Source organism: Vidua chalybeata, chromosome 1 (assembly GCF_026979565.1).
Source record: "Vidua chalybeata isolate OUT-0048 chromosome 1, bVidCha1 merged haplotype, whole genome shotgun sequence".
Classification (NCBI taxonomy): Eukaryota; Metazoa; Chordata; class Aves; order Passeriformes; family Viduidae; genus Vidua; species Vidua chalybeata.
This window is the reverse complement of record NC_071530.1, coordinates 27,060,474-27,081,750: the sequence shown is the minus strand read 5'-3', so window position 1 is coordinate 27,081,750 and position 21,277 is coordinate 27,060,474. Positions and strand designations below refer to the sequence as shown.

General features: G+C 33.8%; 1 protein-coding gene across 5 annotated transcripts in view; it reads right to left on the bottom strand.

The window, feature by feature from the left end:
• The window catches only part of PHF14 (PHD finger protein 14), a 159,901-nt gene that overhangs the window by 82,662 nt on the left and 55,962 nt on the right, over window positions 1-21,277 (bottom strand). For all 5 annotated transcript variants that reach the window (XM_053938971.1, XM_053938980.1, XM_053938986.1 and 2 more), the window contains 2 exons: window positions 10,190-10,240; window positions 9,911-10,032 (listed from right to left, as the gene is read on the bottom strand). In XM_053938971.1, coding sequence (XP_053794946.1) covers window positions 9,911-10,032; window positions 10,190-10,240 — 173 coding nt within the window. The remainder of the gene's footprint in view (window positions 1-9,910; window positions 10,033-10,189; window positions 10,241-21,277) is intronic.

The window sequence follows — 21,277 nt, the reverse complement described above, 5'->3', positions numbered from 1 at the left end:
CTATGATTTAGAATAATTACTCTGTTTATGTGCAATGGTAAAAGTCAGTTACTACACCATATTCCAATGTCAGCTTACACTTTACTGACTATTTCCCTAATACAACATCACTTCAGATATCCAAGGGATCTGTCCAAGTCAGAATTAGTGGGATTTAGTGTTCCTGTTCCTTAGCAGTAAGTGCATGTGCAGGAGAGTAACACTGCTGTACTTTAACTGATAATTGGGTAAGGAAAGGAGCAGGAGGGAATGGGATGAACTCAGCTAGTTAATCAAAGCACTGCACATTAAGATACGCTTGACCTTTGCATTGTTACAACCAGTGATATGAAAAAGAAAAATATATTAGTCTTCGTTAAAAGCTTTTTCATATTCTTGAAGAAATCATAAGCTTTACTTTTCTTTTCTTGCATATCCTTTCCACATCCTTTCTTCTGAAAAGTAAGTGAATTTTTAGGCCTTTTTCAAGATGAAATCTGTGATATACTTAAATATTTATCTGTAACTTTGTAACTTTAGTTAAGACAGCATGGCAAAATTCTTTAACTGCTTGTTTCTCATTTCCACAAGACAATATTCAAAAAACATTTCTTCAAGTGATAAGAATTAAAAAATCCATTCAAGGGTAAATGTTTAGGAAAAAATCTCAAGAAGAATGACATTGTTACGAGGTAATGAAGTACTGCCTGGAATATTCAGCGATACTGAATTCCAATCTTAATACAGAATCTTGTCTTTGGCATTTTAAATGGCTTGAAGCAAATCAGATGCAAAAATTTAATTTCATTAAGATGAGAATGTTAAGGAATGACACGAAGTGTAAGTAACAGTTATAGTCTCAGCTCTTGTAAAGGATATTCAGTTTTATTAATTCAAAGCAAAGCAAAACCTGAATCCAACCTTGTAGATGGCATAGATGAAAGAAACGAAAATTAATTGAAAAAACCCACAAAAAATTAAAAATTATGCAAAAAAAAAAAGGAAAAAAATATTATCAAGGCAAGAAAATAAATGCAAAATATATAGCTCTATTTTACCAAATCCTAAATTTTGCATACAGAAAAAAATATTAATTTTGTCATAGACATTAGTCTGTATTATTCGATCTGTAACTTCAGTGATCACACTAGCAGGGAACTATGGTAAGACAAGTAGATCAAATCTAGTGAACATCAAAATCATGCTGAAGTACAGGAAATAAATTCTATAATTTTATTCCTTTTCCCGAAAACCAGATATTTTATAAGAAGAGTGATATTCATGTTACACTTCTCAAATTATCTATTTAGATGTTATTACATGCAAATTATTTCAGCTATTTCAAAATAAAGTTCAATATTAAAACTGGCTTTCTCTTGTTACTTACACTGCCAAAAAAACAGTGTTTACCAAATATATTCCAACGTTACCACTAAATGGGTTTTTTTGTTTGTTTTAGTTTTTTTTAAACTGTTTAAAAGTATGTTCTCCAGTAAGAAGCTTTGCAATAGCTCAGCCTTTAGCACAATTAAGCTAAAAAGAACAATAATATCCCAAATACATGTAGGTTATCCACAGCCTCTCAGAGAATACTACTATATGTAAAATTCTTTATTTACACACAAATTAGCAAAAAAACTGTATGCAACTGTGCTCCATTGATTTATTAATGAAATTATTGTCAGTAATGCATTTAATACCATACAAGGGTATTATATGCCACATTAATAATGTGAAGAATAGCTCTGGTCAACACTGAGAAAAGTGACTCAAGATCCTTAAGCTCACTGTACCTCTAGCTGCTTTTGATGTACAGGCTTCTTTGGTAATGCAAAAAACCCCAAAACACACAAACCTCATGCTCTCACACTGTTACAGGACAAATTAGTTTTGAATAGATGTAGATGAAGTTTTGCACCTAAACTGCAGGTCACTTACTATCAAAACCCTTCACAGATTAACTAACTACAGATCAAAAACTTGTAGAAGTATTGGGCAGCAGTAACAAAAATGGTAAAAAATGCAAGTGGAACAGTAAACATTACTCTTTGGCATAGTAAGATTTTCTTCTCAAATAGCCATAATTTACACTACAGTTCTGTGAAGAGGTATTTAATTCAGAAAACTGACTGCAGAGATGCTCACTTGACACTAATTATGACAAGTCAAAACTGATGCTGCAACACAGCATTTAAATGGTTATTGTCTCCTGACGTGGTCTTCTACCACATCATTTTATTACCTGGACATAAAAATTCTCATGTCATAAACTTCATAACTATAAATTTCAGTCTTGTGGCTTCAACAGCAATGGCTTGGTTTAGCAATGCAAAACAACTGAATTGGTAATGAATTTGACATTTGCTTTCTGAGTATGCTGTACTATGAAATATTCTGACGTGATAAGCTCGCTGCACTGAAAGTGACTGAAGCAGGTTGGCCAGAATGAAGAAGTCAGTGACACGTTTGAATGTCAACAGAATTGAATTATTTGATGCAATCTGATGTAACAAAAAAAATCATAAGAATGCCCACAAAAATAAGAAGCTACTGACCCCATCCAGGTAGATATTTTTGCAGTCATAACGTATTACTGGTAACCAGACAGGGAAATAATTTGATATGTCACAAGTCTCTCCTCTTCCATCACAAACTGTGATTTCAAAATCTGCATCTTCTTTCATGAAATAATTTTAATCTTCAAAAAAAAACCACCTCATTCAGTGACTGCTTTATCTAAAGAGGTCACTCATTACTTATAGCCAAGAACCTCTATATTGTATTTTTTTATTTTGTAAATTATTATAAATCCTAGTAGTTATAGAATACAAAAAAAAAAAAAAAAGAGCAAAGGTCTCTGATACATATATTTCCTAGGGCATGCAGAAAAATAATAAATAAATCCTGAGATACCTAGCTGTCTGGGGAACAGATTACAACTGCAAAATATAGCTTCAAGCTGTAATTTACGAACCCATGATTGCAGTAGATACTTGATCAAGCAGCTGTAACTGAACAGAAAAAAAGGATAACTATGTATTAAAAGTTCAATAATGAAAAAATGGTAAAATACTCTTTGTTAGTGGAAAACGAAGTAAACCTATAGAAAGTTTCTCTTATTTACAAGTGGTTATCTTGTTGCATGTTTCTGAAGCTCATGACCCTGATACAGAAGCTTTATGGATCAACATGCTTCAAATATCAATACTACTAACTTTGGACAATTATATACCTGAAGAGTATAAACTTCTACTGTTCACTAACCTTCTACAAACTAAAGCCCAGTATGAACTACAAGAAGGTTTGACAGATCAATAAACAGCCCAGAAAAGAATGGGGAAAAAAAAACATTGGGGAATGCTCACACTGCACTCTCCTATTCACTTCTAAGAGGAACACTAACACACCTCACCAAATATCACAATAATGCTTCCAACAGGGTTTTAGAACTTTTGTAACACTGAAGAAAGACAAATATCCATTTTTCTTCTATTCTTCCCAGTGTATTAACAGGAAATGTCATTAAATAACCTTCCCCCCACCAAAAAAAAAAAAAAAAAAAAAACCACAAACCTTTTGTGGAGTGTGTGGCGGGGAATCACTTTCTGATTTTATAGCAGCCTTTGCCGATCCTGCATTTGATCAGAAAGCATGGCAGGCCAGATAACTTCTTATGCAGTTTTGCTCTCCTTTGCAAAACAAAGGCTCAGTGCTAAACTTTACAGAAAAATTACATTGGGTACTTCTGTGCTATTTCCCAGCCTGAATTTCTTAATTCTGATAACAGAATTGAATGGTAACCTGAGCTTCTATTCTTTAGATGGTTTAAATTTCCCTAAGAGTTAAGCAGCAAAACAATCAAGGGAAAATAGTAGCCTGGGCTTCAGTTCAGGTTTTGCTGTCTCATTTCAGGAAAATAACAGACAAGCGTACTAAAGAAATCCAGCAGGTACCAGGTAAATAAACTGATGCCTAATCAACAGAAAACCCAAGGGGTCTGCCATGCACTTTTTGCAAATGTTCCAGGCATGAGTACCTTCAGGCAGCTGGATAGCCCAAAACCAAATGCACCTAGCAGTCTGCTTCTAGAGAAGCCCTGAATTACAACTGTACAAGTTTTATTACCAAACCTATGCCTGACTTGTAGGCACTTGGTTAGAGAGCTTCACAATGACTACAGTTTTTTTTTTTAATGTCTGCCCTAGCATATGAATTTATAGAAAGTAAAATGCAATGCAATTTCAGTTTGAATAAAGTCCTCTGTGAAAAAAATGAACGTTTGTCACTGTATGCACTATCCTTCTATCTAGAATAAAAAATAAACTTTTCAGAAGGCAATACAATGATGAATACAATGATGCAAAAAATGATCTAACAGGTAACTAAAGCAATCAGAAAAGTTAACTCACAGAATTAATCCCAGTAAATTATAGAGCAGAAATAAATGAAACAACTGAATGTTACGTTTTCTTTCATTCTCTTAGTTCATTCCAATAAAATAATGTATTTGTAATCCTCTGTAACACATAAGATTGCTGCAAATTGTGGCTTAACTAACATTTTCCGTGTGGCTAATCCCTACATTAGTGGTCCTGAAATTCTACTGTAAATAATAGGCTTTCAATCACTATCATGGACTGTTAATTTTGTTGCAGTGCATTTAAAGTAATGAATAATTAATGTACTTGTTCCGGAATAAACTTTGGCTCATGAAGAGATTCAAAACTAACAGCTGAACAAGTAGGGAAGAAATCCTTAACTTTAAGTTTGGCATGCCCCTTTGCATGGAAATGTAAGAAATAAAGAAGCGAAGCTAAACCTATACAAGACAAATACAATTAAGGAAATCTGGTGAGAGACATTTTTGGACAGAAGATCTCCAGAGGATTCAAAACAGACTGTCTAGAACACACTTTCTGTCAAAAGCAGAATTAAAGTGACCACTGTGTGCAGCTAAGCATGCAATCCTTTATACAGTATAAATTATCATCCTAAACTTGATACATACATTTGTAGCACCAGAATTACAGATGTCACATACCTTTAAAAGATTTTTCAGTTATAGTATGATTGGATAACTCATACTGTAGTCAACTTAATAGTAAATTTTCCTCCATAGTTTTTTTATTTAGTAAATACGACGCTGCATATATTTTCTTTTCTTTCCTTTCCTTCTCCTCACCTTCCCTGTCTGCCTTGATACAGTGACTGTATGTGCAGCACATTAAACTGCTTGAAAAGTGAGAGTATACTGAGAAAATTAAGCACTTTTATATTTAGATTATTTCCTAGTAAATATATGCATCAAAAATAAATACTACACACATTCTTGATAATTTGCTTTGTAGACTTATGTTTTTTAAATATTTTATAACCAGCATTCAAACCTATGTTTTCAACAAATTCTATTTTCTATTCTTTCAAATACATGACCTTCATCTTTTATACCTTCTCTGTAATGTTGAAGTCATAATTTTGCCTCAGTTACTGCAAATCAAATAAAATGGAAAATTCTAACTTAACTGACAATACAGCAGAAAAACTCAATACAGAAAACTACAAAAGAATGTACTACAATATGCTTGCTCTAAATTGCTGAATGAAGAAGTTGAATGTTTTTCAGAGATTTCTTTAGCCTGACTTTGGCCCATAGAAGAACAATACCTCTATTCTGCTTTTCTCAAATCTACTACTGAGATGTCAATTTTATCTAATGCACTACATTCCAAAATATTACCCAAGCATATCTTAAAGCAAACAACAGATACTGTATTTATTTTTTTTTTAATAGCAGCAGTTGAAAACTGAATTATTTTTAGAGAAGAGGTTGCTTCTTCAGAAGTACAGTCATTTAGAAGTCCGCCCTTGAAAGTTTTAAACTGGATTAGCTTGTGGATTCTTCTTTGGAAAACTGTTCTACACATTAAAATTACTTCAGTTTATCTTAATTTGTCATTTTACCAAAGCAGATTATACAGTAATACTATGCTAGAAGCACTTCATCTGTACAATGCTGCAATATGGAGGGCAGGTTCTCCCTGCCCTCCATATTCACCACATTCAGCCACCTGAAAGACACTTCTTTATCTATGTTTCTACTCAATATGACATTCTAAAGAGATGACATTCCAAAGAGAACTATTAAGGAGCTATTTTTAAAGATTTGCATCAGTGAATTACAGTGTCATTTAAAAAAAAAAAAAAAAAAAGAACAAAACCAAAACAGGAGGTACTTACGAATAAAGCAATTCCTCTGCAAGATCTATCATTCTAAGCAATTCATGCAAGACTGTAATTAAGCACTCAGGAAACCTTTTAAATGTCTAAATTATATATGACTTCAAATGATTCACAAAATGAAAACAGAAGCATCATATCTAAATGCTTTCTGAAACAAACAGCAGAGGTCAGCTCTAAAAACAAACGGAACCTTTATTTTCTGAGTTTCTTGGAAAATTTACCTCTCCTCTCTTTTTAAAAAGTTCTGTGTCTTCATGCCTGCCCCATATCAAACCTCTGTCAAATATAAAGTACTTTAACACCTCCATATTTTACTACTCTTTCTCTCAAAACTCAATGAGAGGTAATTTGAGTAAAAAGATACTCAAAATAAACACTTTCCTCTAATTACAGTTATAGCTCTCTCATTTATAATGACACTTACAGATCCAACTTTGCTTCATTTGAGTATGTGGTTTCAATTAACTTTTCACTGTTAGATCTGTAAATTTTGACTATGCCACTAATTATTCTTGTAAAAGATAAAAATTGCAGGTTTACTTAGTTCAATGGAATTTACATGGACATGTATAGAAGAATTTACAAGATAAATTCACTGTAATTTCTAAAAATAAAAAAAAAAAAGCCATCACATAAGGATCACAAGAATGAGCCTTTCCAGTGGACAAAACCACAAAATCTAAACTTTCAGTTCTAGTGCACGCTATTATATTGAAAGAGCCTATCTATATTATCTGACATTCCTGATTAAATAAGCACTATCTTGACATGTCTATAATACATACATATGCTAAACTATTAACAGAAATAAAAGCAACATGTTTTAGACAAAAGCTTATAATTAAAGACACCCTAATTTTTATCACTATATTCACTAAGGTATAATTCAGTCAGTTAGTAAAGCATTATAATTCATCAGAATGAAATGCACTTTTTAATGATAAATCCTTCCGTAGTTACTTATTGGTTTTAAACCATATGAACAATAGATTAAGTGAAGCCAGTGAACATATAGCAAATAATCCCTTAACCATCCAATGCTACCCAGAAGCACCTGAAACTGCAACTAAAAAAAAATTCCAAGAGTCATACAGTAAGAACTAGTTAGATTATATTTTTTGCCCCAGATTCATTCCTAAATAAATTATTATTATAAATTATAAATTTCTGCTGCATTTTTTGAAATATGAAAAAATCCATTATCTTTCTCTAATCCTCACTCAGACAGCAACTCTGGAGTAAGGGCCAAATAAACTTTAGAAGAACCTACAATTTTCAAAAGCAAATTGTCCAAGTGTCAAGTAACCAGCCCTATTTGTAGTAACAGACAGCAGAAAAAGACAGAAGGCTCTTCAAGACTATTCCCTAAATCTTCAGTTTGACCGGTTGCATACTTCTGCTTAACTCAGTGATGAACTTTTATATTCAGAAAAATCCCTTGTATAACATAACCACAATCCCCCTTTTCTTAGTTACAGATGGGTTAGAAAGAGGCAAAATTAAATCCAGTAATTTTAGTGAAGACCAAAGATAATAATAAAGATCTAAGAAATTTTGGGCTTTACTACAGATAGTGCCAAACAAACAGATATTGAAAAAATACTTTGTTTTCCTGCCTTAACATGTCTTGCTTCCAAGGAGTCCTATAAACTTGCATTTAAAACACTATTTCTACCACCACAAAGAAGTCCTGCATGATGGAACAAGGAGGAAAAAGCACCAGGGCAGGCAGAGTGTCACTCACATCACTTTGTGACAAAGCAATAGAAAAGAAGCTTCCGAAAACTTTCTCTGACATAGCAATGCTCTGTTGATCACTCCTCTACACATCTTAGACTGCAGAGTTAACATAATTTAGTAATTATCAAAAGTAAGCCTCCACAGCTCTTTAGAAGCAGTGGTAATCTAAACTAGATAAAGTTGAAGCTATTTATAGGAATTATCCGAAGAAAAGCAAGTTTGAAATTTAATTATTTAAAAAAATAATATGGCAAATAAGAAGATCTAAGGAAATATTTTCAGAGAATTATGAACAAAGGATTAGAACATAACAAACTTCTCCTATGCAGGAGTACTGTACAGTTTCTTGGCCTAACTATGAGTGTGATTTTTAAGAGAACCTGTTGGGTTTTGGCATGTAATATGTTTATTTCTGGCCCATCTAAATTACTAGTAAAATCTTTTTCTGTGGTAAACAAGACATAACAGTAATTTTCTACCATTATTTTTTAATCGCAACTTAAGTATACAGCTCCTCATGGCATTTCTCATCTTATTTATGTCCTCCAGTGTGGTATTTTTAACATTTCCAAAGAACAGCCTGAAGAAAAAAACTAATTCACTGCCTTTTTCACAGTAAAACACAGCATGTGTTTTACCAGGATTCCTTCCCACAACAAAACATTCTTCCTGTATCTTTTATTTCTTGCAAACTATAGGGCTTAAGAAAGCCCTTTACCTTGTCATGGGCAGATAAAAACCTGCTGCCACCAGTCCTCATCAGTGTAACTGCATGAGCAATCCTGTAACACCCCGCTCTGTTTCACAGTCTGGTTCTGAGCAGGATCTAATATTACCCTGCAGTAGTGGCTTGTCTATATATGAGAGTCACAGTTACTGATGAGCTTGTACAGGGACTCTGCCTCCAATTTGGAAATACAAATACACTCTGGCACACAACCTTGAGATTTTATCAACTTCTATGGTAAATTATATGCTGTGGTTGATACTAAGACCAGCTATTCTAAGTATGTACGAGGCATCTGTACCTGTGACACATCCTGATTATACAGCTATGTGTTGCTTGTCTATGTCATCAGTGACTCTGATCTTTCTTGTAACTCTGACTCCCAGAAATAAACTAAAACACTTATTTTGGAGTATTCCTTCCAGCTAAAAGCAACAATTATATCTGACCTAAAGAGAAGAACTTGTCTAAAAAATCTCATTGAAGCATACCGTACCTAAGTACAATACACTTTTTTAAATCTGAACTCATAAGATCATCTTAATGAAATCTCTGTAGATGCATTTAAAACCCACTTTCTGATTAATAAGGTCCATGATTCTTCCTTCAAAAATTGTGAACAGTTTTTACAGCTTTGCAAAAATACTACAATGTGAGCTATAAAAAATCTGCAGAAGTTGTGGTCAATGGTAGCTATTTAATAGCAGCTATTCTATACTTTAATTAGATTTCTACACCTACTAAAACATCATTCAATGGTCTTTTTATCATTTCTGTTTCAGATAAGAAACATGATTATCAAAACCCTTCATGATCTGCATTAATGGAGGTAGCATTAAAGCATAAATTCTTCACAATCCACATTTCATCTCATAAAATTGTTGATTATTTTAATTAAATTACTTTTAGGTTGCTCATGTAGCTTTAATATCATTAAAATGTTGTTTTATCTTTCTGACCTGCTCTAAAATATTGACAAATCACCCTGATGAGAGCAAATTAATCCTAGTGTGTTAGAAAACCAGATTATCTTAGTTACATAAATAGAAATATTTTTGGCAGATCAATAAGTGAATCAAGTCAGTATTTCTGATGTAATGTTACTCTGAAATAAGGGGAGGAAATTTATTGTGTTTTCAAAAAGTACATTTTCTTCATTTTATTCCTGACAAAGTGATAAAGATGGGAGTTTAACTTCTCATAAGATCAGAGTATCAAACCTACCTGACTAGATTTTCATTGTCTCCAGTGCCTTTGCAGGTAGCACACTCAGTCCTTAAATCCTCTGACTTGGGCTTCTTTTGCAGCACAGACTGCCGTTGCCTTCTTTCTCTGGGAATACGTTCCTGTCACAGCAGAAGGCAAAAAGAAAGGAATGGGGGGGAAAGGAGGGAAGGAAAGCAAATATTTTCAATTATGGCATGGAAAGTAACACTTTAGCCCAAAGTTTAATTTTTTGTGAAACTGTTAAAAAAACAAACAAACAAAGCACTATATTCCAACCTCAGGTTTTTCTTCTTCAGGCACAAAGCTTCGTTTTCTTCCTCTAGTTCTCTAGAAGAGAATATATTTAAAATTCAATGTTAGGTAACAGAATGCTTTTGCTATTTATCTATTATTGCTAACAACAAAAACGTATAGCAGGAAATAATTTCAATCATTACCTACAGAATCACTGCCAGTATTGGGACAATAGCTTCACATTTTGAATATAAATCTACAGAACTAGCCAAAAAGTAAATATAAATACTTGAGTATGTTAAATCTTATTTTTAAAAAGACTGCCACTAGATTTAAAAATCTCTTACAGACTTTGCACAAACTTCCCAAAACTAGTAATTTCAAAACTGGTATGAACAGTGTATTAAAATAAATTGTTGAGCACTAAAATGTGCTCCATTTATAAGCCAAGTGGTAAGATTAAAAGGAAATAAATTAAAGAATTTTACCAAAACAAGAATGCAAAATAATTTACAGATTTTGAGGAGTAACAAGAATTAAAACTTTCAAACTGAAGCTTAGTATAATGGGTATATGGCAAATGCTCATAAAGCTGTAGCATATAACAACATATGACTGGTACACAACAGGTGTTTCTGATTATTCTACACAAGAATTAGAAATTTTTTCAGTATTGTAGTTGGCCAAAAAAGTATAAATACCAACAGCGTGGAGGACAAGGGGTATCCATGGACTGTACCAGTGAGTACCAAAGGTTTACAAGCACCTTTTAAGTTACTACATAAAAACCTGCATGAGTTCAGGTTCAGTCACTACATTTTATCTTTGAAACAGCATTATTAACCTGCTTGTGAGATATAACTGCCACAAACTGACAATATCACTCTTTCCTTCTTGTATAAACAGGAAAGTTTATTAGAAGGGATGTGGAAGAAAGTAAGAAACATCAGAGACTATTCCAGTAACCCAAAATATCTGACACACAGACACTAATAACATAAATACATTAAAAAAACATGATAATGCTTGTTCTTATGGGAAAAAATCACCACATTAGGAAGTAATTTATCATATGATAAAGAAAAGCAGTGCCTACTTTATGGTTTCTTAAAACTTTATTTGAAGCAGCTGGTGTTCACTTCCGAAAAAGTAAACAAACGCTCATAAAAAAAATCTTAGACCAGTTTAGAAGCACAAGCAATGATAAACTCAATCCAAAGAAGCTAACAGTATAATGCTTCTCCTGTTTGGGTGCTCTTTGAAGGCGATTTATACTAGCCTCAAATTAAAGACAGCTCTCTATTTTAAACTGTTTTACAGATTTAAATACTGCTACACGGCAAATAAACCTTCCACTTCAACATATCTATACCTTTATACTTCTGCAGATTTTGATCTGTGTATGTTAATAACATTCTGTTTGGGAAGATTTTTAGACATGATTTAACACTGTAGTAGCAATGAATGTAGTGGAATGGAAAATGCTAGTCTATTTCATGGCTCTTTGGAATACTTTAATTGTCATAAGGATTCTCTTTCACATTTCCCTAAGGGTGATTTATAAAAACAGTAAAACCTTATCCATTTAATATGTATCAATATTTACTATACATTTACTAATTGAGGTGTTCTACATTCCACAAGCCATACAGTAGCACCAACATTTGGAAAAAAATATTTACTACATATAACTGAATTTATCAGTGTAATATTAGAGTTATTAATGTAACATGGACTATATGTCAACTATGTTACACAATTCAAGGTCACTGCAAGTTAAAACTAGACAAAAAAAATTTTGATCAGACACCAGCACACTAACTGCCAATTTTGCTACTTTCAGCCTCAGAAATTAGTCCTAAGAACATTTACACACTTGGACAATTTTAAGCTATGGAGGCCCTCCTGAATGCAGCTGTGCAAAGATTACACAGAAGTAGGTATAATGGTGCATGCCAATAAAGGCAGTATTAGGGTCCTCACTCTTCATGTTTAAGCAGCAAGAGACAAAAAGCACATGCCTTGCACCATCAGAGTAATGCTATCTTGAAAACTTATACATAATTTGGAAATCTAGGTAATAATCACATTACTTTTGACTATAAATAGAAAGTATGACAAATTAATAACTCAATTTTAAGCAATAATGAAACATATTTAAACTTCAGCAAAATGGAGACATAAAGTTTATAATTAATTTAGTCACTTTTGCCAAGAAAATGTTGGTTTTCACCCGTCTGCTATATAATGTGTGACACATATGACAAGGAATGTCACATTAAATTATACTTTCATTATTCTTTCATTAGCTTTCTAAACCTTCAAACATACTTGTGTTTATTCAATAATCACTAGAAAACAAAGATTAAAATCAACATCTTAGCACACATATTTGTAGATATTTTATATGCTTTTAAAATAGCAATTTTACAGTTCTTTTTCTAAACGTACCTCCACAGTTAAACATATTTTCAATGCCTCTGTTCAGATCATTTTACTATTGCCAGCATTCAACATGAAAAATAAGATCAAATTAACAACTAAAAATTTAATATTGTTTGATTTTCAGCAACGGCCCTCCAGTAATTTGACATTTGTAATTTTACACATGTTGTCACTAAAGTTACCTTACAGGTTAACAGGAAAGAATCAGGTAAATCTGGATTACTTTGTTCAATATTATTCATTGCTGTTTGCCTCAAAGTACTGTATTTTAAATTGCTTTGAATAATTTCTGTCATTAGCAGGCTCAGAATGAAAATATAAAATATTAACACTGCATGTACTTGCCATAAACAATTTAAGATTTGTTATTTATAAGTAGCTCAAGGAGCCTTGCTATTAAATGGCATATATTACAGCTGAGATAAACTTGTTCATATTCAAAACTTATGATGTTAATCCAGCAGAAGATGCCCATAAAGAGAGTGATTTTTTTTTTAATCAATATACCAGAAATTCAATACTACAGAGATATCTTCAACTGAGGATTGCCCTATATCATAAAATGAAGCAAGACAATTTTGTGAAATTTGTCCCAGCATTTCCAAAGTGTTCAAATAGTAAGTCAGGAAAGCAAATGCTGTAAAACTTCTACCATTTCAGATGGACAACTCAGTCCAGCTCAAAACAGAGCAAGGTGTGGATTAGAGAGATACAACCCACACATGGCAACTGTGACAAGATGACGGTTCAGAACAAGATTACTAATTTCAAAAAAAAGTACTGAACAATGAAAAGTGGCTCAAAATATGTACGTATAAAATTTTCTTCATGTAGACATAAAAGGTTTCTATGAAAAATTATTTCAAATGTTGACATTTAATGACTGCTGACTAGTAAGTCTTTGGTTGTGTCTCATCCTAAGTTCTGTGTTTACACAGCTTTGGAATTCATTCAGTGGGCACTCCAGTAAGGGCAAAGTGTGCAATGTGCTCAGACATTTCCCTTATTAGTAACAGCCAGACTCCAGTCATTGAGCTCTGGAGCCCACAGCATCAGAATGGAATGCAGCTCTGCTTACTACACAGGCAACTGAGGATTTAAAATTAGATGCCTATAGCTAAGGGCTGATTCTATATAACCGTAACTGCCCCAAAAACTCAGAAAAACATGCCACGGTCATAACAACTGCAGACTCTATTTTTCATTTTACTCCTTTCACAATTATGGTAGTGAAATAATACAAATAGAGGAATGACACTAAAACCAGTTGAATTAATAAAATTTGACCTCCTGAAACAGTACCACAATACCAAATATTTCTATTCCTCCCCTTCTCTAGTGACTTCTTAACTTCTTCTTCTCTAGTCGCACCTCCCAACGTTTCAAGTTTTCCATGTGTTCCCCAACTAACGTGAGAACCTTTTCCATACTCAAACAGCATCCTTCCCTTTCAGCTGCTCTAAAAAACACTTCAGCACTTAATTATCTTAGGCATACATAGCTCTCAATCAAATATTGCAATAATGGGTTTACCAATTACTAAAGGCAATGCTACTACAGTAGAAGGCAAGTGAATAACTTATTTTCATTGGAAAATCAAGTTAAAAGCTGTAATTATTTGAAATAAACAGATTTAGCTACTGCATCACAAAGAACATACCTTACACTGAACTGAAAGAGAAAAATAGTACCTTATTTTATTAGCAATACAACCCAAAGTAATCTGAGCAGACCAAGAAAGGTCAAGAAATTAAAATTAAGATGCCAGCATGAAACAGAATTATTTTTAAACAAGAACAAAAGAAACACTTTGATAAAAAAAGTTAAAAATTGCAAAAGATAAAATAGATTAAATTCTTCCTATTAGTCTTTTTTAGCACAACATTTTGAGTGGAAAGACACACCTGATCAAATAAACTTCTAATTAAACTCTTTAAGATACTGTAAGATTATTTTCCTTGGGTAAAGAAACTGAGCTGTTTGATTCAATGAGATCATCCAGATGAAAGCAAGCCATCTTTTCCAAGAATATCTTACCAAAGGTTTACCCTTCATAGCAATTTTAATGCCTGTCCTCTGAAAAGAGCAATTCTCTGAATAAATGAAACCAAAATATTAGCAATGTCCTCTTTTGTCTTCTAGTTCAAGGCGTACTATCTGTGGAGGTTAGAGAACAATCCCACAATATGCTTAATATAAGGCATACCCCATTTCACTTATTTCAGTTATTTCATTAACTTCTGATTTTTCATTTAATAGTTGGAAAAGATAATATCCTACCTCTCTTGCTTATTGTTTTAAAAATTCACACAAAACATTACAAGAGTCCCTAGAGAGAAGCAGTGGTGGGCCTCACATGCAAACAGCTATCAAATCTGGAAAGAAAGAGCAGCAGGAAAATACCCAGCATTGGATCGTTCCTGTCTAATCTAATTTGTAATGATCTAAGTTGACAGTTTCTACCATACCCCATAAAATACGTATCATTTTATAATACAGAATGCAAGAAATAAAACACAATTAAGAAAGAAGGTTAGAGAAAGCCTTGGGGAAAAAAAAAATTTAAAAAAATAGGAGAACTAGAGCATACACTTCCACAGCCAAGGGAAAGCTAAATAAAAAATTGTTTTCTTTCAGCCATCGTGTTTTGTGTTACAGAAGTATCCATATAAGCTGTGCAGTGTTCTCCTGTTACAGAGTGGAAACTTGCATGTTGGCATAGGGAATTAAAAAGAATCATGACTTAAATGGCTAAAAAACCAGAATACCAACACAATAAATTAATAATGAATGATGAAGTCATAAATTATACAATGTGACATAGATCAAATGAATGATGGATATGGGGTGATGCATGAGAGCAAATGGAGAACTCAAGACAATTTAAAAAAAAACAACATTAAACACTGTTCAAAATGGAATGAAAATATGTTGAGGGAAAATGTGATCAACAATGGGCTCAAACCTAAAAGTACAAGAAGAAGAAAGACTGAAGTGGCAGTCTCCATTTTGACCTTGGAAAAGCCAGAAGTGAATGCTTACATCTTGTATTTTTGTTTATAAGCAACAGGACAACAATACAAAACACATAAAATGAAGAAGATTAGGTAATGCATTGACTAAAAGCTTTTGAATATTCTCAGAAAAATAAATTCTATGCACCAGACAAATGAAAGTCATCTGTAAAGAACAAATAAAGCCTAGGATGAACACTATATAGTCGTTGAAAGAAAACAGAATGTTTGCAAAAGGAAACAAAGCAGCAAAGCTGCAGAGGAAACAGTCTGTTTGGCATCACTAACAGATGACACAAGTTGACATGGTAGCTTCCAGGTGGGAAAGCACAATGGTGAACAGGACAGAATAGGTGCCCACATGACCCAAAACCACTACTGTCTACCCAAAACCACAGCTGTCACCAAACCTTATTGTTATGTTTCACTGTTTATGCTTTAAACCAGTTAATCCAAATACTGCTATAGAAGCAATAGAAGGCAGAATGTTCCCTTGGAGCACTTTTGCTTTGCCAGTTTGAAGAAAAAACCCAAAATGATTGATCCAGAACTTGTAAACCAACCAAAACGAGAGAGTTGATTCCCGAAAGTCAGAAGTATATGCTCCTCGTGAGCTTTTTTCTGGAGTGATCCTAGAGGATAAAAGTGTATACTGTCACCTATTTAATTTCTTGTTTTTCACAAGAAGATACAGAGGAGTTAATGATTTTAACAATACACAGAAAAGAATATGAAATACTGAAAGCAACTGTGGTCAGTAGCAAGGGTTCAAGTCCAGTCCATATAAAGTGAACTAGCATGGTTCTGGGATTTGATCTTCTCTGTCACAGCTTTTCAGAAGATCTGTGGTGAATTCTGCGTTTTTTCAAAACATTCCTCCAGAAAGAAAATATAAATGTAGCAGGCGTTGAAGTACAATGATATTTTAGATATATCTGACTTTCAAAACCATTGGTATTGTAGTAATTTCTTTCCTCTGCAGAAAGTCTGCAGCAGTTGATTTGTGTGTAATTGTTGTAATTTTAAGAGGGCAAAATGTGAAGAGCTTTAGGTGCTTTGATTTTTGGAGATCTATAAACTTCACATTTCTTGTCAGAAACAACAGCACATATTGACTTATATTTTCCTGCCAGACCTGTGGCTACAGTGACTACTTGAAAAAGATACATAGCTGTCTTTTACACATGCCGATAGGCACAGTGAAGAGGATCAGTACAACACCCATGGTTTAATTCTGGATCCTATCTAAATTCTTCAGACATTTTCATTTCTATCTTATGTCAAGTTGTAGCTGACACACTAACATTAATGATATACTTCTAAAGTTGTTTTTTTTTTTTTATCTTTTATCAAACTACGGTTCATAAATATCACACATGTCAAAAACCTCCAAACCTCAACTATCCCACTTATGAAGCCTTTATCATATACTGCTACAGATAATCCAAAGACCAAAAAAGAAAAAAAAAAAAAATCAGTAAACATCAGAATGCTATATAGTCATTCCAAACAAAGAGGTCAATGCAGGGGAATTACATTACTACAGAACAGAGGATAACTCTGATATGAAACACAAGCAAAACAGAACACTCTCAGAAAATGGAATTGGGGAAACTTTCACTAAAGCAAAAAATGAAATCAGTGCACTAACTATCCATAGCATGCATAAAACAAACCACAAAAGCCTGTGAAAAAAAGCCACACACGTAAAAACTGCACAGATAATATGTTTATCCTGATAGGGAATAAAATTCCATGACCATTTTGCCAAGATAGCAATTTTTAATTCATGTTGTCATCTGTTCCTTATGAAAAGGAAATTATGAAACCAGTTGCAGAAAAAAATCCTTTTGACTCCCTCTGCTTTGTTAAAAGGCAGAAGAAATGTCCAATTGATGGCACCACATAGACATAAAATAATTTCAAATAAAGGTAGGGACTGCCATGTAGACACCAGATGGCATACTTGTTCAATACAGATCAAAGCGAGTATCTTAAATGGTATATATCGTTACTATTCAAAAAATCTCTGAAATAATTATTAAATTTTCCAGAAAAATGACAGTAATAAAAAGGGAAGTGTCAGACAAAAAGAAACAGCAGTAAATCCAAAGAAACAAGTCAACCATGAAGTTTAATTACATAGAAATACAATTTTTCTCTATTTTTAGCTTCCATTTTCTTGAGAACTTTTTTCCTAGAAAATCAAAAAAGTTTGCAACATTCCTGCTGTCAAGCAAAACTATCACTGAGTCTATCAATTAATTTGTAACTACTGTTTCTCAGACTTAAACAAGTGACAGAATTTGAGAAAGAGCAGGATTGACTTCTATCCTTTTTAATACTAATTTTCTCCAAAGCACATGTTTAGAGAACTGAAACAGAAGCGGGAAGAAGAGGAAGCCAGTAAGGCTCAGTTTTCAGGTGTTGCTGAAACAAGTGATTCTTTCCTGGAAAACTCAACTTACAACTCGTTTGCAGAAGTGATAGATACGCCGGTTACCTTTACTTAGATATCAGTACTGACACCATTGGAATACCATTTGGAATATATTCCTTTCTCTATGCCTTTGCTGCATGAAGAAGAAGTGATCTTTCATCTGCAGGTCTTCTTTTTCTTCTTGCTTTCTTAAAAATCAAACCAACCAACTAAAACAATCCCCAAATTCCAAACAAAACAAAACAAAGAAGGAAAAAAATGTAAAACTGATACACTCCCTTTGCTTCAAGCATTGTGGAAGAGCTAGCTATTGCTTCACTGCATTCTGAATTTGACCTGAAGCCAAAAGAGAGTCCTGTATTATCATGTATCCATGTATTTGGCAAGCTGAAATTATTAGTTTATACATTTGTGACGTCATGATGTCATTGACTCAGCTGAGCTTTTCTATTAATTGATAAAGAAAACAAACTTATTTTATAATGTTCATTATAATGAAAACTTTAAGTTTCAGAAAGTTGACTGACTACTGATTTTTTTTTTTCTAGAGCATTTATGTTCAGTTGACAGCAATTAATCTTTAAATTCTGTATGTCAAAACCATAACTAACACAGACTTTTTACTGCTAAATAGAAAAATTACTGTGTGTTTCTCTGGATTATATACAATGCAATTACAGAAAAAAGATTTCCAGGTTTCAAACTGAAAAAATAAGTTTGATATCAGAACATCAGAATACTTAATTTACGGGCTTCAAAAATGAAGTTCCCAAAATTCTTTTATTTCACCTTTATAACAATGGGTAGATAGCTGCTTCTCAATAAAAAGGAATAAAAAATGGAATTTCCACAAAAACTAGCCACACAAAAAAACCACTCTAACATGCTCATTAAGAGTACCAGGATCTGACAGCATTTATTGGAAGACGGAATATTCAACAACACAAACACTACTTAACTTCAAAGGATACACCAAGCATCCCTTCCACTCTTGGAGCACACAGCTAGCCCGAGCAGCAAAAATTGCTTTAGATGATGTTGTATGCATTTGACATACAGGAGCTGCATCATACTTCCAGACAACAGCATACATAGTAGGCAAAGCACAGGTTATGAAATCTTTAAAAATATGCTTAAGTTCATTTCTTCAAAAGGACAGAGGAAAAACCCTTATTTTGCAAAAGTAAGACACTAGACTAACAAAACTATTTTAGCAATGACATATTTGATAAAAAAAATAATCTGTGTATTTTTTTTTATTCTAGGATAGTAAATGAAGTCGAGAGATTTTTAAAAGCTGTGTTTTTATAATATGGATCACCTCAAATAGATTCTGAAAATCTGAACATAGCTGAGCAGAGTAAAACCATTAATCTCTCAATTTACTCCCAAGAAATGCTATTTGCATTTGCTATTTGCATCTCTTTAAAGTATTTTCCAAATAAACAATCTATTCTATAACCTTTATGGGGGAAAAAGTGTAAGAAAGGGTACAGCTTAGAAAAACAAATGTTAAAAAACATATTCAGATTTATAAGAAATATAAGGCAGGTGCTAACAGATATCTGGTTTATGCAATTAGTTATTGATTTCTATTAGTTATTTGCTAATCATTAGCTATTGATTTCTGTGAAATTATTTAGCAGCAGAAATAATGATCTGTGATGCTTATCAGTGTGAAATTGGAATTATAAAGATAACAGATTTTAAATAAACCTAGTTTAAAAAGCTATGCACTGAAATGCAAAAAGTCTTTACAAAGACTTGAAATGTATAAAACATAAACAATTCATTAAATTCTGTCTGCAAATGCAGCCGTTATACAAAAGAATTAAGTATAAAACCTAATGTCTTGTTTATTTACATTCATTTTTCATTTGTACAGAGTAGAAGTATGGAATGTTTAAATTTACCCTTGTATATTCACTTACATGGTCATAGGAAGCTCAAAATCAGAAAGGTCTTCTTGTAAACTTAAGTTACATTTTAATGCACAATATGATAGCTGCTGTCTCCAAAACAGTAGAGTGCAAATGGCTGGACTTTGTCTTCCCACAAACAGAAACACAGCCAAGGCAGAGATTTTTAATGCTTTCTTTGCCTCCATCTTCAACAGCAACAACAGGCTAAGGGGGTCCCAGTGCCCTCAGCAGAATACCATGACTTCGAGAAAGCTAAATTCCCAGTCAACCCAGAATTTGTGTGGGATTCACTGCTCCAGCTGGATCCCTGTAAGTGTATGGGGCCTGATGGGGCTTCATTAGAGAGTACTTAACTGTCTGATGTCATTACAAAAGGTCTTTAGATGATTTTTGAGTGGTCCTGGGAAACCAAGAGGTCCCATTTGACTGGAAGCTGGCAAATGTCCCAGCCTTCAAGAAGGGCAAGAAGGATCCTGGAAACTACAGGCCTGTCATTCTCACTTCAATGACTGGCAAAATTATGGAGAAGATTATTCTGGGAGATACTGAAAAACTCTCATAGGACAACAAAGTCATCAGTCAGAGCCACCATAACTTCATGAGGGGAAAGTTCATCTTGTCAAACTTGATTTCCTTAGGTTATAGTGAACGGAGTGACATCAGACTGGTGACCTGTCACTAGTGGGGTTCTGCAACACTCCATATTAGGCCCAATTCTTCTCAGCATCTTCATAAACCACTTGGACACAGGACTTGAAGATATACTAAGAAGGCTTGCCAATGATACTAAATTGGGAGGAGCTGCTCAAAGGCAGAGAGGCCCTGCAGTGGGTCCTAAATGAGAGATCTGGGCAATTGCCAGATCTCTCATTGAACTGTATCAAGCTTAAAAAGGGCAAGGGCTGGAATCTGCACCTGGGACTTTTGAGGTAACCCTCAAAGTAGGGACAGACTGGGGAATGAGAGGCTGGAGAACAGTGCCACAGAAAGGGACCTGGGGGTCCTGGTCAATGGCAAGTTGAACATGAATCAGCAGTGCCTTGGCAGCAGGAGGGCCAAGTCTGTCCTGGGATGCATCAGGCACAGCATCGCCAGCCGGGCGAGGAGGGGACTGTCCCACTCTGCTCTGAGCTGGGGCAACCTCACCTTGAGTGCTGGGGGCAGTTTTGGGTGCCACAATATAAAAAATATCTGAAGCTATTATAGCTATCAGAAAAAGTTCAAAGGAGGACTACAAAGATGGCAAAATGCCTAGAGGGGAAGACATGCAAGGAGTGGCTTGTTCAGCCTGGAGAAGAGACTGAGGGGA